The 27284-nt window shown below is 37.6% G+C and overlaps 2 protein-coding genes across 2 annotated transcripts in view; one reads left to right on the top strand and one right to left on the bottom strand.

The window, feature by feature from the left end:
• The window catches only part of dnah7 (dynein, axonemal, heavy chain 7), a 171193-nt gene extending 158872 nt beyond the window's left edge, over positions 1-12321 (bottom strand). The window contains exons 1-14 of the mRNA XM_036561847.1: positions 12310-12321; positions 11941-12000; positions 11742-11844; positions 11035-11197; positions 10848-10938; positions 10125-10305; positions 8975-9047; positions 7482-7607; positions 6254-6373; positions 5615-5798; positions 3934-4113; positions 3170-3439; positions 950-1077; positions 458-536 (exon numbers count right to left, since the gene is read on the bottom strand). Of these exons, the coding sequence (XP_036417740.1) occupies positions 458-536; positions 950-1077; positions 3170-3439; positions 3934-4113; positions 5615-5798; positions 6254-6373; positions 7482-7607; positions 8975-9047; positions 10125-10305; positions 10848-10938; positions 11035-11197; positions 11742-11844; positions 11941-12000; positions 12310-12321 (1770 nt within the window). The remainder of the gene's footprint in view (positions 1-457; positions 537-949; positions 1078-3169; positions 3440-3933; positions 4114-5614; positions 5799-6253; positions 6374-7481; positions 7608-8974; positions 9048-10124; positions 10306-10847; positions 10939-11034; positions 11198-11741; positions 11845-11940; positions 12001-12309) is intronic.
• A 1472-nt stretch (positions 12322-13793) lies between these two features.
• The window catches only part of esyt3 (extended synaptotagmin-like protein 3), a 34568-nt gene continuing 21077 nt past the window's right edge, over positions 13794-27284 (top strand). Inside the window, exons 1-4 of the mRNA XM_036561930.1 lie at positions 13794-14321; positions 20223-20264; positions 24145-24279; positions 26438-26514. Coding sequence (XP_036417823.1) covers positions 14028-14321; positions 20223-20264; positions 24145-24279; positions 26438-26514 — 548 coding nt within the window. The 5' untranslated portion in view covers positions 13794-14027. The remainder of the gene's footprint in view (positions 14322-20222; positions 20265-24144; positions 24280-26437; positions 26515-27284) is intronic.

Genomic DNA, 27284 nt, shown 5'->3' with positions numbered 1-27284 from the left:
CACACAATGATTGTACTTTCTATGCTTGCTGTTGTAGGTCCTCGATGTACTGTTTGCTGCCAGCCATGAGTGACATTAGAAACGTTTAATACAGTGTATCACTGAATGCAATTTGGGTTAGATTTTTTTGTTAGGAATACAGGCATTTTTACATGTCTATACAGACAGCTACTAAAATGTCATCTCAAATTGAAAATGCTAGGTGCCACCTACACTGTGTCAAAAATTCATGACAAACAGACCAATAGAAACAGTCCAAAATTTAACTTTAACATTAACTTAGGTTAAAATTTAAGAATGTTTTTCCTTCTCGTGTAAAATATTTTTTTTTTTACTTTTGTTTCATCAATATATAACTATTTCCACATTAACAATAAATATATCAACTTGCTCTACTGAATCAAGAGTAAGCAGACAAAAAAGTATACTTTGCTGAAAGTCAGTATACTTTAATTACCTTAAGTGCCATGAGCTCCTGTGTGTTTGAAGGTATGCTGAGGGCTTTTTCAGCAACCTTCTCAAACTCCTCACATAACCTATAGATGGGGGACACAAAAGTAGGAGCAACTACAAAACACAGTACTGTTCCATCTTGAGATTGGTTTATGCATAAGTAAAGAATGGTTATTTCTACTTTTTAATTTGATACAATATTATTTGTAAAATAATCTCTATGTGCTGTAATTGTGACTTCTTTTAATCAAAATCAAAAAACTTTATTTTGTTAGTTCAGGTCTCTGGACAATGTACACACAATTCATCATATCTTATAAAAGACAAAAACTTTGTTATTCTGTAATTGCCCATCAAAATGTAATACTTTTTGTTCGTCTCTAAAATAACTTCTGAGCAGCCTCCTCTTCCTCATATCAGATAGCTTTAACTACTTGAAATATTACAAGTGGTCTGTATCTGTCTGCTCAGAATGTGAGGAAAAAATTGCACTTACTTCTTATTGAATATCTGGTGCTCCTGCAGCATGTGGGTGACCAATTTTTCTCTGAGTCCCTCTGCACGCTTCACCAGGGCACGGACCAGCTCATGGGAAAGGACTTCAAACATGCCGAGTCGGACCACCTACAGCATTTAACGACAAGCTAAGAACATAGCCTAAATGTGGATGAATCAACCTCTGAGCTTTCCTAAAAATCAGCACCCACATGTGAGATTTTTTGCACCTTAGCCATTGCATGTGCAACCAACCGAACCAAATGAAAAAAATACAATGTCACAAAAACTCGGTTTTGAACTGTAGAAAACCAACTTCTAAAATTAATGAACTATAATTCATTGCAATATATGTACTAAAAACTTCATACAACTTAAAACTTACTTGAAACTCTGCAACTAACTTGATACTTACTTAAAACTCTGTAACAAACTCGCTTTGCTTGCAGCTCTACAACTAACTCTTACAACCTTCTCCTTTCTGTGTCAATCGACACATTTTGGATATGAAGATATGAAGAAAATAAAACAATGGGTGGTTATGATTCATGATCCAAATCTAATTCGACATGCTAAATTGCCCCTAGGTGTGAGTGAGTGTGTGATTGTGTATGTCTGTCTGTCTGCCCTGCGATGGACTGGCGACCTGTCCAGGGTGTATTCTGCCTTCTGCCCAATGACAGCTGGGATAGGCTCCAGCACCCCACCGCAACCCAGAAGGATAAGCGGTTTAGATGATGTATGTATGTATGTATGTATGTATGTGGTTATGATTGGATTAAAATTTCTCATTTGCTAGTGTCCAGTTAGCTAGTTAGCTAGCCAGCTAAAGATTACAGGACAGATGGTTGGTCTGGTTCTTTTTCATGTGTGGTTTCTGCTTTGTTAGCTGCTGTATCTTCATCTGCACAGCTGGGTCATTCATTTTCTCATCTCTTTATGAAAGATACTACAAATATGCAAAAATATTTTGCATGCAACCTCCAACTATCGAGAAGGTTTCACTATGTAAATCCAGCCATACATTTACTTGTGGCTTCATTTTGAGGGTATGCCTTGTGTTTTGAAACAACAATTACCAGTAAATCTGAGTATCTGATCTTTATAAAAGACTTATTAATGCATCAGGGAAAAGAAAATCCTTTGTTGCTACTCCAGCTTGATGCCCAGTTTACACCAAGGGCCTACAAGAACCATTTGAAGTGGTCTATAATCCAAGAACAGTTTTAACAGTAATGACAACTCCAGTCTCTGAAAGGCGTTTTCTAGGTTACAGGAAGAAAGCAGCAAAACCATCAGAGCATGAACAAATATAATTCCTTGTTTGAGAGAATTATTGTAATAGTCCTATGCAGCATGTTAAATTTGTTCAAAAGAACAAAAGGAAAATGACAGCGAAAGAAATGCAATTAATTAAATCTTAGCTTAGAAAAAAGGCTTAGTGTTGTGGCCCTTCAGGGTAAGATGTGAATATCCCTTCAGTTCTGCATCTGATTTAGCAAACTAATAAGAAAAATGCAAATGTGGTGATTAATTAATGTTCCTATTGATAAACAGCCATTGAAGAGGGGACCTAGGCCCATATGCAAAAAGAACCTCAAAAGAATAGGAAATCATTCTCAGCTCGCTGAAAAGTCTGAAAGTGATGCAAATGTAGAATTCTTTTTTCACCTACGAAACAAACTAGAGATTATAAATTTAAAAATATCCACTGTTTAACAAACTTAGGCTGTTTTTGCACTGTGAATTATGCAACTTTGGTTGCTTGAAATCCACATGAAACTAAATTGCACTTCAGTTGCATAATGTAACTCATCCTGCAACTCATTTAAAACTTGGCTGCAACAGTTACAAGTGACTCAACTTTGTGAAGCAAGTTTCATGAAACAGCCAATCAGAACGCCAATCATGCCGAACGATACTTTCAAAACGACTGAAAGAAAATAAAACAGAAGACAATTTATTTAGACTGTTCAAAAGGAGACAATACATGTGGTCACTAGCCAGTTCAATGTCCGCTACTATAACAATAAGAATGCTTGGGCCAGACATTGCATTAACCAACCATTAAAGGTACCTCTGGAGTCAAATAATGTAAAATACTTTCATAAAATAATGAAAATGTTTAAAGTAATTATATTGGTGCACCCCTAGTACACAGAATTGGTGAGTTGTCCCTATTATTCTATGACATGGAATTTCAAAGTTCAGTTAGACTGACCTTACAGGAGTTGTACTGAATCTCATCTGCCAGCTGCTGGTAGCGCGTCACCTCCATCATCATCTCCTGGAAGGAGTGCTGCTCACGCAAGAACTGCTCAACATCCTCCTCTGCCTGCTGGGACACCAGCGGAGCGTATTTATCATAGAGGCGTACATGCTCCAGAGGTCCACTGCTCTCCTCGCGGATCACCTGCTGGACCTCCTCCTTCTGGGCCTGTATGATCTCAGGCAGGATGATGGGATTCAGGCTGCCTGTCTCTGTGCCTGGCTGGGTATGTATATAGAAGAAATAGTCAGTAGTCAGTTTAATTGCAGTGGTCTCCTAATACATGCAAATGATCATTTTGCTAAAACAATTGCTTATCCTGTGGGTCAAAAATTATTTTATTAATTTGTTATTAAATCACGTTTTAAAAAATTAACAAATTTGAATTGATTGTGTATCTAATCTCCCAAGTAATATCTCTTGAAAAATGAATAACTCGCACTTAATAGCTGTTTTGACTGAAATTAAATTAATGAAGGGTGGTGTTGCACAGTACTGAAGAGTATGGTGTGCAATGGCCAAAGTTGCTCCATGTTGCTAATGAGAACCATGTTCATTTTTTCTTTCTAATGGACAAAACTGAGCTTTGGTGGTTGTTGGCAAATTGATTTTGTTGTAAAATATTTTTGAAATAACTATTTGCTTTTAAACTTTTGGCCTACGGAGTGTATAATGTTCTGGAACAAAACTTTAAGACATAAAAAAGAGTCGGTTACCCATTCTGAGTAAAGTTTTGTCTCAACTCGAGGCATCAAGCTGATGGACTTCAGCATTGCGTCATAGACGTTCACCAAAATGACCTCGAAGTCTTGGAACTGAGGTTCAAACTTGATTTCATTCTGCTCCAGGATCAACCTCAGAACAAAGCCTGGATGCTCATAGGCTCTCACCGAATGCTTCAGGGAAAGAGCATGTGAATTACTTAATATGCACTGATGGTGGAGGCAGTAAAGATTATTCAATTACAATGAGGGGAAAGAAACACACACTTCAGACACTTTTGTTTTTGTTATTTTAAATATGTCCAGTACATACATCCACTTCACATTTCCACCACACATAAAGTTTTTTTGACTTAGTACTAACAAATATGCAGAAAAAAGTATGTATTTGTAAGCAATAATACACAAATTGTTGTGTGAAAATCTACCACTGGCAATGGTTTGTATAATAACACCAGGTGTAATTTGCATGAAAATTCCTTTTTTTTTTTGCCACATTAATGTCTAGACCATTTAGTTTTATGTAATCTTTACATACTGACACTATGTGGACAAAAGTATTGGGACACCTACACATTACACCCACTTTCTTGACATCCTATTCTAAATCCATAGACATTAATATGGAATTGGCCCCTGCTTTGCAGCTGTAACAGCTTCCACCATTCTGGGAAATTTTGTACAAGATTTTGGAGTGTGTCTGTTGGAATTTTTGTCCACTAATCCAGGAGAGCAATTGTGTGGTCAGACACTGATGTTGGACGACAGGATCTGGTTCGCAATCTCTGTCCTAGTTCATCCCAAAGGTGTTCGATGGGGTTGAGGTCAGGGCTGTGTATGGGCCAGTCAAGTTCTTCCACACCAGACTCACCGAAGCATGCCTTTATGGACCTTGCTTTGTGCACTGGGTCATGCTGGGTCAGTCATGCTAGAACAGAAAAGGGCCTTCCCCAAACTGTTCCCACTAAGTTTTGGTATGCTGAAGCATTAAGATTTCCCTTCACTGGAACTAAGGGGCCTAGGCCAACCCTTGAAACACAACCCCATAGCATTATCCCTCCTCCTCCCAACTTTACAGTTGGCACAATGCAGTCAGTCTCCTGGTATTCGCCAAACCCAGACTCATCCATCAGACTTCCAGACAGAAAAACGTGATTCATCACTCCACAGAATGTGTTTCCACTGTTCCAGAGTCCAGTGGCAGCATGCTTTGAGAGGCAATTTGGAACTCGTCAGTGTGTGATTTAACAGAGGATAGGCATTGTGAGCTTCAGCACTCATCAGCCACACTCTGTACGTTTATGTGGTCTACTGCTTCATGGCTAAGCTGTTTTTGCTCCTAGGTGCTTCCATTTCACAATAATAGCACTTACAGCTGACAGGGGCAGATCTAGCAGGACAGATATTTCACGAACTGAGTTGTGGCAGAGATGGCATCCTATGACACTGCCATGTTTAATGTCACTAAACTCATCAATACGACCTTTTTCGGTCATATTTATAAGTAAAAATCAAAATACATTATGTATGTAAATTTGAAGTGGATATATGCACTGAAAATACATTACTGTCGCAATACTTGTTTCCCCTCACTGTCGATGCACCAGTACAGTAAATTATTTTCTGAAGTAAATAAGGGGGTAGTCTGCAATGGCTGAGACACTTCAAGTCTTACTGGGTCTTGAGCTATCAGGCGGGTGTAGTCGTGGATGGATTCCAGGGCCAGACTTTGGAGTTGGGAGGTCATGAGCGCCGCTACACAGTTGAAGAAGGACTGCAGCCGAGCTGGATTAGCATCACTGGGGACCAGTTTGCGCTTGTTCCCCTGGTAGTAGATGTGATGCACCTCGGGAAGCCACCTGTTTAATTCAAATATGCCTTCACTTTTCTTCAGAACATTTTCTCTTAAATACTGTATCCATCTATAACAAAAATACACTGTCCATTGACTTTATTAGAAACCCCTACCTTGTATTACCACTCACAGTCCATTTTTTGAGGTCCACTTATCTTAGATTTTCACTATATAGATATACAATCACAGACTGTAGCTCATCTGCTGCTGCACAATTTGTCAGTCCCCCTCCATTCATCACTGGTCAGTTTCTGACTACATAACCACTGTTAAATGATTACCATTTGGGTAGTGGACCAGAGCACAGCAGTAACACTGACATGGTAGTGTGTGTGTTGCTGGTATGAGTGGAGACACCAGGCTGAGGTTTCTAATATAGCATACAATGAGTGAAGATATCAAACCCAAAGAATGACTGTAAATTTAAGAGCGAATGTAGTGAAACAGTTGCATGCATACTTCTCCATTAGGACGTCTTTGGCACGTTCAATGTGTTTGCTGACCAACTGCTGGAAGACTGAGAGTTCCATGGACTCCTGTCTGGTGTGGAACTCCTGCACATCAATAAGCCTCAACTTCCTGCAGGAGCAGAACATTGTTCAGCGGAAGAGAAGGGGAGTTGTATGATAGACTGTGAGACTCAGTTGAAACTCAGCTGCAACAGTTGCTCAGCTTATTGGAAGTGTCTCAGCTTACTGGAGCAATTTTCATGAAACAGACATTCAAAAGGGCAACAATGTGTCATATGATGATATCAAACAACATAAATTCAAATGACTGATTTAAGCAGGCCTATAGACAAGAAAATAAAACAGAGGATGGCTGAAAATGAGAACTCCCCAACTGATTTCATGCAAGATTGATAGTTTTCATTATGTCGATTTATGAGCCATTACAACAAACAAATTTCTCAAAGTAACAAGCTGCATTCTTTAGTCATCTAAGGCGAGCCGCTGTTTGAACGGCCGATAGTTTCACTGTTAATTTGTCTTTAGCTGTTGTTAACAGAATCTAGCTCGATTAATTTTCTCCTCTCTTGATGCCCCTCAACAGAGAGCTCAGGTTCATTTGGGAATTAGAGAATAAAAATTATTACAGAGGAGGATTCAATCCTCAAATAGCTTGCAGTGCTTCTAGGATATGATGAGCGAGTACAATAAAAAGTTTTAGAGTAGTACATAGTAAAGAACCACAGATAGATAGATAGATAGATAGATACATACATACATACATAAAATTACAATACTAGCTTATACAATTATACAAAGCAACTGGATGCATGAAAGTTTCATTCACCATGTAAAAGCAGTCTAAGATCAGAAACTCAGAACTGCTGATTATTAACAGTGTGTACAGAATAGAACCCACTGATTTGTATACTGAATGAGAAAAAAATGCTTTTATAACAGTTTCTAATCATACCACACAATGATCATAATCATACCACACTTCAATGACCATACTATTACTATCTGCAGTCATGTTTTAGCTTTTGGAGAATCTTCAGTAATGCCGAAGTACACTTGCTAAACAGTGGACCAAAGTTTCCACTTTTAAGCTAAATGATGTTGATTTGACTTGAAATACTTGACATTCTGCACTGTTTTCTTGTGGAACTACATTTAAAGTGGCTGTGCTCCAGCCACTGATCACATAATGGACCACCTGAATGCTGAAGGACACTCACTTGAAGGACATGTGCCACAGGTCCAACACAGACAGCATGGTGGGGTTGAAGGAGTAGAGCCGGTTTTTCATCCTTTTCTTGGTTTGGTGGAAGGACGTCTTCCATGGCTTTGGCACAACTTCCATTCTGAAAGGCATTTTAATGGAAAGGTTCAAGACCTTCAAAAATGATCTCGTCCAAAAAAACTACTTGTGTATGTCATTAGTGGAAATCAAGTTTACTACTGGGCTTCGCATCCCTAGTTTTAGGAATATACTAGCCATACATCATGTAAACAAATGCAAAGTTTTGAAAACATCTACTGAAAAATGAATAATGAAGAACAGCAAACTTCATGGTCATTTTGATGTCACTGTATGTAAAAAAGTTGAAGAATGTTTGAAGAGAGTATGTATTTTAAGGGATTATAAGTAATTGGACAATTGCTTCCTTAGTTATTCCTTTGCTATCTGTGGGTCAAGGCACATTTCACAAGCAACAGAGATCTAGAACTGTTTCTTTATGTATTATCTAATTTTGAAGTCTGTTGTGATTGTCATCAGGGACACAGTGGAAGCCATGCCAAAACAAATGCAAGAAGAATGCTGTGGAACCTGGAAACCTAGAACATCAAAGCAGGCAGCGAAAAAAGAATACTTTCATGTAATAACAAAGCATGACCTCAGGGTTTACCAGAAGATGAAAACCACAGGTAAGCCTCCAGAACTGAACGGTGAGGTTACAGTTTGTTGGAAATACATAATAAGCCTGTAGAGTTCTGGGACAAAGGCTAATGAGCAAAAGATTAACCTGTACAAGAGTGATGGAAAGACAAAAGTGTGGAGAAATAAAAAATGTCTCAAGATCCAAATCCAACCACCTTGTCTGTGAGACATGCTGGCAGAGACATGTAAAGCTGCTAGTGGAACTAGTTCATTCATCTTTATTGCATGGTGGTTCAAAACAAACAGTGGCTCATACTACTGTGGGGCTTTCCAGTGTAATGTTACTGTCTGACTCACATTAGTAATATTTCATGTACTGAAGAAAGAAAGATAGAAACTTAAAAATGCTTATGAATTAAAAATGGCTGTATTTTAGGCCTGGCAGAACATCACCAGAGAAAGTGCCCAGCCATCTCATGGTGTCTATGGATCACAGACTTCAGGCACTCATCAATTGCCTCACGAAAAGATTTACAACCAGGTACTAAACATGACAAGATTAGGTCCAATTGTCTGATTACTTGGGGTCCCCTGAACAAGGCACTATGTGAGCTAAGATTCCTATCCCTCAAAAAGTTGAGATCAATGATTCTCTTGCACATTTTAGAGTTTCCCTGCACCCGAAACACCTGATGCACTATTAACAAGCTATTCCGGAGATGAACTGGGTGTGTTACAGCAAGAAAACTGCTGTATTTCAGTACTGGCAGCTGTACTTCAGGACCAAGGCTGAGAACCACTTTTTATACAGTATAAAGTACAATAAAATTAGAATTCAGCTGGACTCACTCTTCTCTATGAGGGGGTAGACCTTTGACCTTCTCGTCTTCGTTCTCTCTTGGGTCTCGTAGTGCCAAATCCACTGCAAAGCAGGCAAAGGACTATCAGTGCTGGGATTGTGTGCAGTTCAGACAGTGTACTTCAGATAGTCTTACACAGCAAAAAGCTATTAAATGGTTATGTTTTTTCAGGCTTTCATGGTGACATTTTGTTTCAGAGTCCCTTAAGCTGTAGGTATTAACCAAGTAAATGTGAGGTACAAACTCTAAAGCACAATGTAATTATTTTGGATAATGGAAAGTTCCAACGCAGTCTAACTAAATCACAGAGAAATGCCCAGCAGGCTCTAGGTATTAACTGGGTAAGTATGTGTTACAAATCTAAACAGTACTGACCAGTTATTCTGGGTATCACATCATCGTTACATGACATAAAAAGATTCTACACAAACAAATTAATCTTACAACAAAACTCAATCTTAGCTGTAAAAGAAAGCAATGATTCTTACCACAATTGTACTGGGTTCTTACCGTTTACTTAAAAATCTACTTCTAAGTGTTTCCGACTTACTTTCCTGCTTAAACATGTGTTGTCACAGTGAAATGGTATGGTCTACCACTTTGTCACTCCATAGTTCATAGCTAGAACCTGTCAGCCATTTTAGTGTAATTCAATTAGACTGTATTGGTACTTATCATCATTTTACCCAAAATAATTACACAGCACTTTAGAAATCATACATCATACTTACTCAGTTAATATCTAAAACCTTTTTGGCATTTCAGTGTAATGTTACCCAAAATAATGATCTAGTATATTGGAGCTTGTACCCCACACTTAAAACCTAGATCTGTAGGAGGGGGACTGTAAAAGAAAGCATTACCAACTAAAGAAGCAATCTTCACAAACTTCTTACCTGACTACATTTAGGGAAAACTGTATAAATGTAATTTTCCACCCAACTCTCAATTTATTTAACATAAGATCAAGAAAGTGTGGGTGCCATGGGCCACAACATGTCATGAAAATTCAAATGAAGTGTATTAATAAAGGGTATTTTAAAAAGGTGTAATCTGGTGGTTGAATGGAAAGTCACAGGCTGATAGTGACAGCTCTCTCTCTCTCTCATAAGCTAATACATCACTATTTATCATCATACCCATGGCTTTCTGAACACTGAACAGGTAGTCCTCCCTTATCTCGTCTGAGAGAGCCTCAATGGTTGTCGTTTGTCTCTTCAGGTGGCTCGGCACCAGGTCCAGGATATTCTCCAGCCAGGAGTCTTCCATTGGTGCCACGTCTTCTATGTCAATCCCATGTCGAATGTAGTAGTTATATCTCTGAAGAAAAGAGACGCAAAGTCTTTAGATTTTTTAACAATTTAAGGTAAAGATACACTGCCTGTCAAATATCTGGAGGGAACTAGCTCTTCAAAATGATTTTATAAAAGAGTATGTTTTCTTTGTGAGTGTGCAACACGCTAAACTTTTATATAGAAAGCCGTTTAGATCTTTTCTTCATTTTTTTCAAAAACAGCAAAGCTGAAGGAAGTAGCTTAAGAATAATGCCAAACCTTTGTGCTGAAAAGATGTTTACTATGGCCTTTGGAAAACTTTGCTAACAAAACCTTTGCTTTCAATTTAAATGGAAAAGTAACAGTGAAAATCAAACACTCAGAAAAGTTTCCCAAAAGTTTGATGAGAAAGTGTGCACATCAGTAATGATACTGTGCCATTCGATGTTATTACATTCCAGTAATTAGCTGTAAAGTCATTCTTTCAGTGACTCTGACAGCTTTGGAGAAACTGTCCAAACACGTCAGTTTCATGCAGAGTTATGAGCAGTATTATTCACCGGGGAGCATGAACTGACAGCTTCTTACCAAAATGCACTTTTCGGTGGAAGTGAGTGGGCCACAGGTGGGTGGTGAGCTGTCACCTGTGAAGATCTTACCAGTGTCAGACTCCTGCTGCCTACAATAATAAGCAACATAATAAATAATATGCAGTAATTAGAGAAGAGTCATGTGAGCTTTTGCTTTGACAGGCAGTCAGGGAAACGTCACCCACATGATGATGCTGACGAGAGCTTTGCGAAACTGTTCTCTGTTTTTTTTTAGCTTGATGCTGCCACCTTGCCTGGAGGATTTGGCTGAAAAAGCAGCATCGTTGCTCATGGCGTGGCCCAGGCCTCTGCCAAAACTCTGCTGTACACCTCCTCCAAACGAGCGTCCTGGGAGGAACATGAGCATTAACTTGGTGGTGTAAATTTAAAAAAAGTAACTTGTGAGTGTGTGTATAGACGTTTTTCCAAGTCATTTTGGGCTGTTTCTTTTGGTCCATTCAACATGAAATTTACATACAATGTAAAGGGTAACAGGCATTTTCAAATTATGTCAAAAACTGAAAAACAACAAAAATGGTGGAGATACAAGGTTTTCTCCCGACATATATATATATATACATATATATATATATTGTGAGAAAATTAGCTGAAATATACCCTCCTTATTGTTTAAATGACTAGAAATAACATCTGCTTTTACATATTTAAAACTCATGTATTTGGAGACAAGGTAACCTGATATTTTATGTTGTTAATTATCTACACCACTTCGGTCGACTGTGTTGTTGTTTTTAACGTCCTTCATAAACCAAACGTAGGGTCGACCGGGGCATCTTGGATTAGTCGTTAATGATTCCAACATCAGAGGTCGCTGCTTAAAAGTGGATTACTAGCTTTGTGCATCTACTTGATCTGCTTTGATGCCCCTTACTGGAAATTCCAGTTGACAGTCCATAATCAGCGGCTTCCTCCTCAGACAAGGCCGGCAGGACGAAGGATGGGGTCGCGTCTTGAAACTTAGGCCTTACCCGAACCTGAATGTCACAAACAAAATATAAGTTATAACAAAAAGTACAAACAAAGTACATGTTTACTCTGAAATAGCCTAAACATCAGTGTTGTTATCTTACCTTTGGACGCACAGGGCTTTCTGGTATCTCAGGTAACAGTCTATTATTGCCCGGTCCCCCCTGTAACACGTTTAAATTAGCCAAAAGAGTCATTAGAGTCAAAAGCTTTTGTCCTGGGAATTCATTAGATTAATACGCCTGATTAAAAGACAACAGTTAAACTACATGTACATGAGCGGGCCGATTAGGTGATGCTAATGCTAAAGGTGTGTAACGTTAGGTTAACTGAGTAACGTTAACGTAACTCCATTTTATGTTGGATTCGTACTGGGAATTTTTAACTTATTTTTACTTCTGTGATAAATTTACTTTCCCAATTTAGTTCGTCACGTTTAGTACCTAATGCTTATTTTAGCTGTGTTGTCTTACCTTCCTTTCCATGTTAACGCTACCGTTGAGTTCAAGAGCTACATTTACAGCTTCCTCGCATTTACCTACAGCTAAAAAGTCTAAATAAACCGCCTTTTTCTTCCAAACAAATGGTCTAAACCTCCAACACAAAGTACACAATGTTTATTAACTCAGAAACAGTTAAATAACTGCTGCTGAACCGACTTAATCCAGCTTCTCTGCACTGAAAGGGTGCAGTACGAGTGTTAATATTAATATTTGTTTAATTAATTCGGTGTAATAGTTAGACTGAGCTGAGCTAACTAAGCTAACCTTTCTGTTTACTTCAGTAACGTTACTGCAGGAGAGTTGTCGTTGCTAGGGCGGTAACCAAGGAAGCTGCTGCACCGCGCTCAATATTAGTCTCGCTCTCTGTGCATGTTTTTAAAGCGTCCACAAGAGGGCAGCGGTGACCGCATTACTGAAAACAGTACATTTAAACTCCAGCACTCATTCAATACAGTCTTTAAATGAACTTTCGCATCATAACAGACAGCTGCAACACACACACACACACATATATATACACATATATATGTGTGTGTGTGTGTGTGTGTGTGCGTGTAAGTATGAAATATTTGCAGGGATAATATATGTATCATACATATACTGTATGCCTGATGCATGGATCATACATATATGTTTGATACAAACAATGAAAGAGTTACACCAGAAGCATACACTCAATGAAAAAACTTTTTATTGTGTAATAGGTTAATACATATGAGTAATATATGCCTTCCACATATGAATAATGTCCTCTATCATATACTGTTAAATGTATGTGTTACAAATATGCGTTTGTATCGTTCATATATGTTAATGTATGTCATATATTCGAATTCTGTGTGTTTCTATAAATCAGATTTCAGTATAGAACATTATGTCTGCATCTTTTTTTTACGTATTTTTGTTCTTATCACTGTATAATTCCATTTATAAAAAAATACTTAGAGTCAAAATACATACAGGAAAATATGTGGAACTTTTCTTTATATAAAAGACCCTCTTCGCGTGTTTGTAATGATATCGAATCGCCACCAGATGGCGCGATGACACGCAGATGACACTCAATCTGAAAACTCAGACAATAAAAACATAATAAAGCTACAAACTATGAAATAGATCGCGAAGGCATCTGTGTGAGTAATAATTCATATGAATCATAAAAGGGTGACGGGATTCCACAAAAGAGCTCATAACTCGGTTATTGACATACCGTTTTTTTGCGTTTTGTTCAATAACTTTTTTTATTTTTATTTACATTTTTACATCAAAATGTACACGGATTTTTTTCTCTATCCTTTCCTTACGTTTTCCTCCACCGTATCTCCCCCTATTTTGGCCCAATCACCGGCTTCTGTCTTCACCCTCTTTTCTCCCTCTCCGCTGTGTTTTAATTGGAGTTTCCTCCTGAGCTGAGGCTCCTCCCGCCCTCCTCACTCTCTCCACCAACTCCCAACACGGAAGCGTAGAAACCAGGAGCGCTTCACTCACAGCTCCACAGCTCTACAGTGTCCACCAACGAGACATGTAGACCAGTATCCTTCCTCCAGCTTCCTCTCTAATGGACTTCCAGCCTCCCTTTTCACACGTTGTGACCTCTCATGAAGACAACAGCTACTTTTAAGCCTCTCATGAAGATATAACTCCAACTACAGCCAAAGCAAACCACCACCATCTCATCAGGAGCCAGCATGAGTACCAATGCTGTTGCCAGTGCTGAGCAACTCACTCCCAGTGATGTGAACCACATCCTCCTGGAGTTCCTCATGTACATGGGCAGGGCCATCCTGCTGCTGTATCCCGTCTACCTCACAGGCTCCCTGGGCCTCAGCATCAGCTGGCTCCTGCTCAGCCTCGTCCTCTGGAGCCTGTGGGACAAGAACCGCAAGCACAAGGATGTGCGCATAGACACGGCCATAGACTTCTTGGAGAACGAGCACCATGTGATCAGGAGCGAAATGAAGGCACTCAACATGCCAGCCTGGGTGGGTACCTCCAGAACCAAGGTGTGCTGGTCCAGGTGGTCCAATCTTTGCTCAGTGGAACCTCCAGTGGGTTCACATTATCCCAGCTCCCAGCTCACCTCTACCAGGTGTGCAGGGTTATTGATGGCTTCAGGTGTGCTGGGAGCTGGAATAGAGCTGGGCCAGTTGGGGTTCCCCAGGAACCTATGAACTGGTGTTTTAACAAGTGTTCCTAATGTCAAGCGGTTCTACTGCGCATATCATTAGTATGTAACTTTTTCATGTTAATTCAGCCTTACTTCAAGTGTGTTATACAGACTCAGCTTAACATTACTGCTTACAGTCTGATAATATAATACCCAGCTTTAATGCTGTAAACATTTTAAGGCAAAATATCCTACCTCTAGATTTTATGCTTGGAGCAGTTTTCTAATAAGGTTATTTTAGTCTTCCAATAGAGGTGGTCAAAATAGTAGAAATCTAATGTTGTGATACTTTAAGAAATTTTCTTGATGCACAATTTACAAAGTACTGACTATTTCCGCCATATGTTTAAAAAAGCATATTATATTGTACTGTGACATAATTCATCATGATATGTATTGATGAATGATATATGCATGTATGTATGTGTGTGTATATATATATATATATATATATATATATATGTATGTGTGTGTGTGTGTGTGTGTGTGTATATATATATATATATATATGTATATATGTATATATATGTATGTATGTATATGTATATATATGTATGTATGTATATACACGCATGTTGTCATATTGTTTAGCCTTATCTTCCAGTATATCCTACCTATAGTTCTACAGAGAGAGTGTACTTATTAATATGCGCTACAATAGGACATTTTCTTTTTAAAAGAATAGTTTGGTTAAAAGTCAAATATTTACAGTTTTTGCCTTATTGTAAAAACATGATGTCTCAATTTAGCTTCTTTTGTTTTGCACTGTAGCTACGAGGCTAATGTGACTAACAAATAATAGAAGCTAATTATAAACCGCATAACCAAGTCTATTTGCGATTACTTAACAGCTCAACACAGTTTGAGGTGAGTGGCTGATAATTTAGGCCTTAAGTTTGTACAATGCTTACTGTTACGTTATGTGCAATCATCATTTGTTAGCTACATTATCCTTGTAGGTACAGTACAAAACAAGAAGCAAACTTCAGATGCTAAGCACATCTTGGCTGATTGACTACATTTGGGATTAACTGTATAAATTAGACTTTTCTCAGTATTTCTTTAACACTGGCTGCATTGTGCTGAAATTCAGGAACCAAAACTTTGCTGAATTCCACTGTTGTGAGTTTGCAGGGGTGTGGCTCTCTCAGCTCTTGTTGTGTTGCTTGGGAACATTACAGGCAAAGCAGGTTTTGGGTTTGGAAGTTTACCTTTACCTCAGCCTTGCTGTGTCTTTTGGCATCAAGTGGACAGGCCCACAGGTCAAACACTCTCTGTGCACTGAGTGCACTGTGTACACAGTTGCTTGTGTCTGCTAGAACTGTCTATACTCAACCCTTTTTTAAGTATACTTTTAAAAAAGATGGTTCTTCAAGGGTTCATTAGTAAAGATAATGGTTCTATATAGAACCATGAACACTCAAAGAACCATGTGCATGCTTAAATGGTTCTCTGCATGGTAAAATGGTTCTTCAGTTTGATGGAGAATGTGTTGTATATGGTTCCATATAGCACTAAAAAGGGCTCTGCTGTTGTTAGTATGTCAAGCTTGTAACAACATCAGGACAATTTTTGATGCTATATAGAACCATTTTCAGAAAGGTTCTACATAGAACCATATACAAAACATTCTCTGTTAACCTGAAGAACCATTTTACCATGCACAGAATCATTTAAACCTGCAGATGGTTCTTTGAGTGTTCATGGGTTTATGTAGAACCATTGTGTTTACTAGAGAACCCTTAAAGAGCCACCTCACTGTAGTTAGGACTGGACTGTTGATGTTAAGTCATTCTACTTTTCTGCCCCTGAATTCATGTAGTGATTTGTGGCTGCGTTTGATGATGTAACCAGGATCTTGTGGGTACCAGTTTAAAAGAAATTATTGGGAGCTTTGAGTTTGAACATTTCAATTAATATAAAAAACGACAATGTAATTTGCTTTTTAACTCGCCATTGTTATGTCTCAAACAAGTTGATGCTCTCAAATCATGCCACTCCCTGCACTAGCATCTAACGTCAAACGTCAGGGTTTCAGCCAGACCTACTTTTAGAGTGAGGCACCATACAGGGCAGCCAATCAGAGCAGAGGTCATTTACATATATCAGCCCCAAAGACAGGGTAACAAAAACAGCCTGTTAAATTCTAAGAGATAAAAAGAGGTTGGAAAACGGTCATACTTTATGACTAAACTTACTCAGATGTTAAAAGTGGACTTTAGGGAAACATGATATCAAAAAATTAGGATATGCTCCCTTTAACCTAATAGTTTATGTTACACTACCTCTTTACAATTTAATAAATATAAACCTATATAAATAAATGTAAGCTATGGCTGTACAGTTGTGTCTACATTAGAGATGAAACAATATTGAAATTTCATATCACGATTATCATGACCAAAATTATCACGATTATCGGTATTGTCGCGATATTGTTCAAATGTTTTGAAAAGTAAAATAAATAAAAAAATAAATACTGATACACAAACTGAAACTCGTTTCACCAAATTTTATTTTAATAAGGTCAATAAATATTTAGTATTACTTTTGTATTACTTACAATACTTGTAATACTCTGTAAACAAAAGAATAGCAAGTTAATGCTCAATTTAAAACTCAACTGCTTGTTAATGATGATCGTGTTTGTTTGAACAGTAGCGCTCTACGTAGGGGACATTGAGTGATTTGAGACGGTGTTATTCTCAGACAGTAAACACTGCAAGCGAGACGAGAAAGGGGAGCTGTGCAGATTGAACCTCTGCAGCGTTTTGTTCCAGAGCTCGTGTGACTGTTAACTCAGAGCTCATTTTGGAGACTCTGCTCCACAGAAATATTAAAAGCTTTAGTTTCGATTCACAGTTGATTCACCGATTGTTTTTCTTTTTTTTTTGACGCTAAAAGCTTCATTTTATATGATTAACGAACCATAAGCATAGGTTAAACCACACAAACCGTGACATTTCTTCTATTTGTAAGTCCCCACAGACTTCTATGTTAAAGTTAACCTTGCATTCTCTAAAAAGTAGCGGGTGGTGGTCGCGAAATGACTCGTAAAGTTTGATGTGTTGCCCCCTTTCGCCGCTATTTTCTTTCGGCATGTTCTGCAGACAGGGTGGTCATCTTCAATTAACTTTCCTTCTGCATCCTTATAAAACCCAAAATATGACCAAACGTCATTAGAAGGCTGAAATATCTCCGAATCTCCGAGTTTTCGATTACCGCGGTTTTAACGATACTTTAAAGTTCAAACGGTACTACTAACCGTCATTAATTTTACCGTGGTTTACCGTGAAACCGGTAACCGTTTCATCTCTAGTCTACATCTACACTATATGGTCAAAAGCATGTGGACTGCCCTCCTAATCATTACATTTAGGTGTTTCAGCCACACTCAATGCTAACAGGTGTATAAAATCAAGCACATACCCATGGAATTTCCATAGACAAACACTGGCAGTAGTATGCATTTTGTCAAAAGTAAAGTTTGGTGGAGTAGGGATAATGGGCTGGGGCTGTTTTTCAGTGAAGGGTAATGTTGATGCTACAGCACACAAAGACATTTTACAAAATGCTTCCAACTTTGTGTCAGCAGTTTGGGGAAGGCGCTTTCCTGTTCCTATGGTTTTGGAAAGGGATGTCCTGCAAGCTCATATAGGTGTGATAGTCCGGTGTCCACGTACCTCTGGCCATATTGTGTATATATATATATATATATATATATATATATATATACACATACATATATATATATATATATATATATATATGTATATATATATAGTGTATATATATATATATATATATATATATATATATATATATAAAAATAAAGATTTTAGGGGGTCCTGCACCACCGACCTCAGTGCAATTACCAAAGGCTGCTCTGCTGTTGTTCCAAAGCCGCATGTCCACCAGTCATTTCTTTAATGTCCATAGTGCCTGGGACTGCTGAGCAGTATTGATAGTTCCCAAAAAAAGGAAATATCTAGTCATCTGAATGGCTAATACAGGTGTTCTTTCTAATTCTTTTTTTCCTGCTGGCTCAAAGTCTTTGACCAGGAAACCAACAATGCATTTTACAAGCCTGTGTAAACATTTCTTAGGAAGTCAAAAAACAGATGTCAGATAAGGAAGAAGAAGCAAAAATGAAAATGCAACACTGTTTTAAGATGTGTTATCAGTGTATCTGATGTCCCGGGGCAGCTGCAGCAGTAGGCTATTCACTTGGTGATAGGTTAGATGTTAGCTAATACTTTTTGTCATCCCTGTGGAGATACTTGATAGAATTTCATGGAAGTTTTATGTTTGTAATTGGCCACTTTAACTTGTTTATTGTTTTACTGTAGTTGTACAGTAGCTGACTATATCTAATCCCCCCTCTAAACTGACCATCAATGGAAAGGAACCAACACAGAACCCCCACTGACCCAGTGGATGGAATAGAAGAGGGGCTGATAAACTGTGCAGCAGCAGGCTACATTCAGTGGCTGCGTACTGTCAAAGTACACCTATAAAGAAAAATGGTCTATATACATATTCATATACACAAGGGGTGGGTGAAGGGCAAAAATATTATATCATGATGCTTTAAGACATTTTCATGATACACGATATGCATCAGAATATTTATTTTTTTATATGAGATTTAACAAGTTGTAACGAACAAGAAAGAACATGTAGTGCCACATATTAAAATACTAAAACAATAACAATAATCCTAATACTACAGTGATTTAATTCAGTGTTTTACAAACTAAATAGCTAAATAGCATAACTAAACAGGCCTGACTGTGCTTACTTTGTAATGAAACATGGCATATCGTCATATTGCCCACCAAACATGTTCTCATCTGCATCAGTTTGTTCCCCTTTGCTTCAGTAACAGCGTCTATGCTTCTATGAAGGCTTTGCACTGGATGTTGGAACATTGCTGTGAGGATTTGATTGTATTGAGAGCATCAGGAACTGACGTTTAGTGATGATTAGTTCTGGATCACAAATGCACTTCTAACTCATCTCAAAGAGCTGCATCACTCCAGAGAACGCTGTTCTACTGCTCCACAGCTGCACAGCCCGAAGCTGTGGGGGGTTGGGAGTGGGGGGTGGTTTATACCCCTTTATATTGTCTGTGTCAGGACACTTTGTATCTCCAAAAAAGTAACTTTGCACAAAAAAGAAAAAAACATTAATAACTTTCAATTTGAGTTAATGTACCACAGTTTTATTGTAAGGCTTTACACCAATTTTATTGGTATGTTCATCAAGTTTTGACACAGTGGAAAGGGCTGCTGTCAATTTTCAATTGTGTAAAAACTAAATAAATAAAAGAAAAAATGACAAAAATGGAGATACATACAAGGTTTTGTTTCAGACAGCGACACTGTATATGCCGTAGGAATTATAGAGCTCATGTCCCCACTATCCACCATTTCCTACTTTACATTAAGAACTTTTTACGTAAATGCACATCACCTTTGTTTTGGTTGTTTCTCTTCCTCTTTCTGTTTGTGCACATTTGCATTAGTATGGTGCATGCATGACTGTTTGAGAGATCCAGTAGATCCACCTGAGGCAAATCGAATGAAAATCATGCAAACATTATAATACCGAAGTGCCATTCAGGCCTTCCCTACATGACACCATACTGCATACAGTACTGTTGTTACATGTGCCTTGATATATATTCTTCTTTGTTTGTCTTTGTCCCCAATAGATTCAGTTTACTGATGTTGAGAAGGCTTCCTGGATCAACAAGGTAAGAATGTGTTATTCAACAGTGTAACACACAAACTTTGATATAGCCAAATGTAATATTTAAAGGGGAGCTCCACTAATGTTGCAGAATGTCACCATAATTTAATCTTTGAAATTTAATGTCATTCAGACTGGTTTAGTGTGAAATGGTTCATTGTAAAGACTCTCTTTACAGTGGTGGTAATAGGAACCAGGGGTCGCCATGTCTACAACACAAATATAGCCATTTTATTTACTATCTAGAACCACCAGTGAGCCTAAATGTGTCTTCTGAGTTTTTATATGGAATGATAACGATGGTGAAAAGTGTAAATATGGGAAATAAACATTTCTTTCCTTCCATCATCCTACATGTACCTCTCCACCATTAAACACTTTTTTTTAAAGTTATGCTTCTCGCAAAACTATAATAAAATAATGTCTCAGACATCAAGCAGCGTATTTGTAACTAATTCATGTGATAGCTTGCTGTGAAGGAGCTGTAAAGGTGGACGTCTGGTTCCTATCATCACTACAGTGGAAATTCTGACTTGGCAAGTTTCTCTAGAGTATTTTACCTTGAAAACATGTTGAAATATTCTGACTGTTTTTGTTTACACCTTACAGGTTTCATTATGCAAAAAAATGTAAACAAATCTTAAAGAAATAAGCTTTTATTTAACCCTTTAAGCTTATACCCCCTTTCTTCTGACCTCACAATGTGAAACAGTAGTTAAAACAATGGCCCATATTTATCAGACATCTCAGATAAATAATGCTGATCTGATGTCAGATTATGCCTTTTACATAGCTTTGAATATGACTACCTGGATTGATGAGGCCTGATCTTAGATCAGTGTTCTTACACTTGATAAATAAGGCCAAGACGTCCAAAAGGACTTAATGAATGTAGGAGTATTTTGCTGTGTCATGGGGTGTCATGTCACAGTAAACCAGAGTCAACACAGGTTCTTGGCCTCTAGCACCGTTTTTCTGTGCCAGTAAAATTATTGCTTCTTGTAAAACATTCAGAGCATGTCAAGGTCAAAAATACGAGTTTCACGAGCAGTGATAACTGTGAAAAAGATGAATTGAATGTTGGGTGTGGTAGAGTTTTCTGTAGACGCTTAGCTGGAGCAGGAGGATATGGCAAAATGTAATATCACAGTACTTTAGAACTTTTTTTTGCGATACATGATATTTCACAATGTTTATCTTTTCTAGCATCTGATATGTTAGAACAGGCAAAGTAGTGCCACATTTAACAATACTATCAGGAACTATGAATCCAATTACTTGTATTCAATATTTCATACACTGTTCTGCGCAAAATCCAATTAAACGGGACTAATAATAGTCCGATTCTAATCAAACGTGCAGTTGGGAAGTGTTTGGAAGTATCGGTATAAGTGGCGATAGCCATGATATGCTCAGAAATGCATATTTCTTTGTTTATTGTCATGATAACAATAAATATTGTCATATTGCCGAGCTCTATGATTCGCCTTTGAAAATATTTTGACTGCCAACATTGCTCAGAATGTTGTGGCGATGTGTTTGATTTGTCCGTGTCCATGATGCCCACATCCCAAAGCAGAGTGAAATAAACGGGCATAAAAAAGTGCAAACATTCATGTAGGCCAGAGGTTGATTGAATCTCAGTGGTGGCCCAATACACAAAACAGATTAATAGAAAAGTAATGAGATTAGAAAGCCGCAACGTAAATGGCAAGAACATGGAATCACAATCTGCTTGCACTGTGCCGTGTCAACATAGCATCAGTTTAATCTAAAGCAATTTTATTTGTATTTGAATTGCACTTGATACAACAGACATTTACTGTCTGAAAGCAAAAGCAGATGGACCAGGAATGCAGGTGCAGCCCGTTATGCTGATTGCTTGTTTATGCAAACATCCAGAACAGGAAGCTCTCACTGGTTTAACTCATCCATAAAATGGCAAAGGTAAAACATGACGCTTGAGTATGTTTACATGTGAAAATAGATCGATAATTTTACTTTGGCCAAAAAATGAGAGAATATCACATAAAAACCTATAAAAACGCTATGAAACAAATGTTATCCTGCCAATGTCTGCATCTTAATAAAGCCAGGTGGCAGAATTTGGGTTGGTTACACAGCCAATCAGAGTTAAACTTTCCAATTAGTCTGAAAATTATATAATTTAATATATATTTTCTTGTTCCTTATTTTTTTCTCTGTATATATTTCCTCCAGGCATTTACGAACTTCATAGACATAATGTATAAATACGAATTTCATAATAAAAGCACAGTTCAGTAAAAGTTGTGGTAGTGATATGTTACCATCATTAATTTGGCAATATCGTGAGAAAGAATGGATTCTGGACTGCAGTTGGTGTATTAATGTAGGACAGTGTATCATCCAACATGTTTAAACATTTAATTGTGTTACCTTGTAGGAATGCTAGTGTCTTGCTGTGGTTTCTCTTATTTTTTAAAATCTTATTCAAATTTTAATACAAGACAAAGAACACGAGGAAACATAAAATGCAGTTTTTAAATGATCATTTCATTTTGGCAAAACTGTACCACTCATGTGAAAAATTGATTGCCTGCCTAATCTTAATAACCTAATAACTTCCAGCAGCAACAGTTGCAGCCAAATGCTTTCTATAACAGGAGATTAGTCTTTCACATCACTGTGGAGGAATTCTGGCCCACTCTTCTGTGCAGAATCGCTTTAATTCAGCCACGTTGGAGGGCACTTCCTTCATGAAGTGCCCGTTTGAGTTCCTGCAGCAGCACTTTAATGAGGTTGACTAGGCAACTCAGGTCACTCAAGGCAAGGGAAGTTACACAAAGGCAGTTCAGTGTGCTTTACATAAATAAAAGCAAAAGGAACATTAAAAGGAAAAATAAAGACAAAGTGCTTAAAAGTAAAAAACAGTAAAAGATACAAATCTTTAAAAAAAATTAAACAAAGAATGAAGTACATAAAATAGAATAAAAAAAGGGAATTAAAAGAAAGGACTTAAGTGTTATTAACATGAGCTTATTAAGGATAAAGTGCAGTAAGAATAGAGTGCAAGTTATAGAGTTCATAGACACACAACAAGAGAAATATTTTTAAGCTGGTTTTAAAAATTGCTACATTTGGAGCTCACCTAACAACATCTGGCAGTTTGTTCCAGTTGCATACAACATAACGGCTAAAAGCTTTAAAAGCTTCCATTGGACTCTGGGCTCTACTAGCTGTCCTGACTCCATGGATATAACTCGCATGACCTACTCGCTTTATATTCTTTAAACATATCAGAGATGTATTCTGAACCTAAACCACTCAGTGATTTATAGTCTAGTAGCAGCGCTTTAGAATCTATTCTGAAACTAACTGGAAGCCAGTGTAAAGGTGTTAGAACTGGAATAATGTTCTCTCTTCTCTTAGTCCTGATTAAAGCTCAGCATGTTGAATGAGCTGCAGCTGTCTTGCTTGGACACCAACCTTTTGAATCTGGCTATAGTTTTAAGATGATAGAAGGCTGCCTTGGTGATTGCTTTGATATGGCTAGTGAAAGTGAGATCTGAGTCTATTAGAGCAGCAAGATTTCGGACTTGGTCGTTGGTTTTAGAGACTGCAAATCGAGATGTTCACAAATACTAATTTATCTTTGTTGCCCAACACAATAATCTCTGTTTTGTCCTTATTTAATTAAAGAACATTTTGGCTGATCCCGTTATTTATATGCTTGGTTTTATATACAGTTTTATACAATTTTGTTTTGAAGATCTGAAACAAGTAAGTGTGACAAATATGCAAACATAGAAGAAATCAGGAGGGCGGTAAATGCTATTTCAATGAAGCTTCTGTCAAAGACATGTTTCTAGTGCTCACCTACAGTATTTCTTTGTTGTTTCCAGATTCTTCACCAGGCCTGGCCATTCTTTGGCATTTACATGGAAAAGCTCCTGAGAGAAAGCATCCAGCTGTCCGTCCAGCAGTCCAACCCTCACCTTAAAACCTTTAAGTTCACCAAGGTCCACTTCGGACAAAGGGTAAGACATGACAAGCTTTCAGAAGTACTGCAGTCTGACTAATTTTGGTATTTGATCATCCACAAAAGTTTATTAACACATATTCTGTGAGGAAGAAAAAATACAGCCCTGCAAAAAATGGTACCTTGTCGAGTCAAATTATCTTAAATCTAGTCGATATGTCTAATACTTCTCAGTTTAAGGTTATATAAGGTTATTTAACTTATTTCTAGACTTTTTTACTTGTTTAGGTGATTTTAGTCAAATTTTCTCACTGTATTGGCAGATATTTTGGCTTGTTTCAAGCTTATTTCTTACAACGGGCAAATTTAGTTGCCAAAACAGTCAGATCATTTGACTAAAATCATCTAAAACAAGTAAAAAAATGTCAAGAGAATTTATAATAAGCCTACAACAATCTCAAAATGAGAAATATTATATTTTTGCATGATGTTAACATATCATAGTACACAGACTGGTGCACTGGTGCAAATAAAAAAAACAAAAATCTAGCACCTCACAGAGATGTACATATGACAGCATGTCTTATGACGTATTATCATGTCATATTATTTAAAAATAGACAAGGAAAGTTTTTTGGTCAATGCATTTGAGTAACAGAGGCTGCCTTGTATCCACTAATAAGCTAATGTTAACACTGTGCTGGAAAAACATTATTATAGCAAGTGAAAACATGTTATAACTAGAAAACATATCTAATACCTCTCATTATGAGATTGTTGTAAGAATATTATAAGATTAGTAAACTTATTTCTAGACATTTTTACTTGTTTGCTTAATTTCATCTTACAAAAGTGTCTTTTGTTGGCAGATCACTTGTTTTAAGAATTAATTCCTTAAATAAGCAAAACTATCTGTATTATTTCTCAAAGAAAGTAAAATGCTCTGCCCATGGAATAAGACACTTTCATAAAATAAAACTTTAAACAAGTAAAAATGCACAGAAATAGGTTAAATAAAAAATAAAATTCTACATGTTTTTCTCCTCAGAAAAATACAAATAATGAGCGCTTTAATGTGAGTGGAGTATCTTTTCATTGTTTTTGGTTCTAGATTACATGAGCCAAAGTAGTTATCTTAGTTGCAGCTGTGCTAACTTAGCTTTCTCGATCACATCACTCACACTAAAGCACTCATTATGTGTTGCAGCAACGTATAGTGCAATTGATCTTTAAATATGAGCAAAACTTTACAGCCCAAGTAAATATTAGCAGTCACTGATCTGCTGACATGTGCATTTTCTTCCTGACTTTCCATGATGCGGTAATAAATACCCGAATAGCAGGAAGGTGATGACATGGACGGTAATGTCAGTCAAAATGATTTGCCTTTTTTCATTTTATTGATTGATTTATTTACTTGTTATTTACTTGTTATTTACTTGTTATAATATGCTATAATGTGGCAAAAGACAACAATATACATGCATAAGTGGCAAATCAGACCGATGATGCGCATCAGACAGATGACCTCACTCTGCTCTCTCATTTGGGACGAATTTTATTTAAATGAGCTGAGTGGCAGCAAATCAGATTGTTGATGTGAGATGCAGATTGTGTCACGCCCCTAGCCACACTGAGAACCAACACTAGAACCAACACTAGAGAAGTATTCAAATCGCAGGCCATAATTAAATTAGATGATTTAAATTAGACTGAAGTCTGATAAACAATATTAGGCTGCTTTGGGGCTCAGAATATTTCTGCATACATTCCACTTTTTGCAACTCAGCCTACTTGTGTTTAAACAACGTGCACCCAAAGTGGCCAGTGGTTGGTGAGGGAAGCGATTTGACTCACTGTAATGGAAATGCAGCGTTAACTTCAACGGTGCATGGCTACTGCACGTTTTAAAATATTATATGAATGAAACATGAAAATTCAAACTCTAAAATGACTTTTTATAGATAATTTTTAGCAGTTACAGTTAAACAATACTAAAATCTGGGGAGTATTGCTGCACCCAGAGCGCCCCCACTTCCTACATCCCTGCTGGACAGTCAGTTCTGCATTTGAATACTGGCACCTAGAGCGGTTAAGCGAGTACTTGAGATCCTGTGCACATACTTCCTGTGCATGAACATACTTCAAAAGTTCAAAAAGTGTGAACAAGTTGTTTACTCATCACTTATACACATCTTTGGCTGCTCATATTTCAGGCTCCAACAATTACAGGAATACGGGTGTACACACATGAAGTAGACATGAGGGAAGTCATCCTGGACCTCAACATTGCGTAAGTTATAGAGTCAAAGCTCAAGAGTGGGAAATCTGGTTGCTGTTACAAGCAGGCCGAAGGTATAGAAGTGAGCACTGATAAGCAGTGATGCTTAAAAGATATTTTGCATAAAGTCAGTTACCAGCAGTCTGTGGAGAGGAACTGGTGCCAAATTAAAAATGACTTCAGTGAAAAATTTTAAATGCAATGCATGCATGACATTGTCTGTAGTGACATGCAGAATATGTGGCACAATGGCAAACCCTCTATTACACTGTTTCCACATCACTACTGAAAAACTATGCATGAAGAATTGCATTTAAAAAAAACAAGCTTGCATGGTAAACTGTAGCCACTGTAGTATAGTACAAGCGTCTGAATTGTCTTTTATTGTTTAGTGTGAATGACATAAAAACCTCAACATAAAAACCTGACTAGCTGCCATGAATGTTACTAGTTTTCTCACCATGTGAGGCGCAGCTGTATGAAGAGGAGGTGATGCATGTGGGTTCACAACATTAATCCATACAAGGGACTTCCATCACCTAATCAAAGAGTTATTTACTTATTTATTGGACTAGATCAGGGGTCGGCAACATGGGCTTCGGAGCCGTATGCAGCTGTTTTACTGCCCTGTTGCAGCTCCACAACAGAATTACATTTTTAGGTTAAAAATAAAATAATCCTCCTTTGCAGTAAAATAAAGCTCTGCTGATCATTCTAACACAGTTTTAGCAATAAATTGTCTTAAACGCTGGAATTAATGCATAACTGCTAATTTACCAACC

Source organism: Colossoma macropomum, unplaced genomic scaffold, assembly GCF_904425465.1.
Source record: "Colossoma macropomum unplaced genomic scaffold, Colossoma_macropomum, whole genome shotgun sequence".
Taxonomy (NCBI): domain Eukaryota; kingdom Metazoa; phylum Chordata; class Actinopteri; order Characiformes; family Serrasalmidae; genus Colossoma; species Colossoma macropomum.
This window is presented reverse-complemented; position numbering and strand designations above follow the sequence as displayed.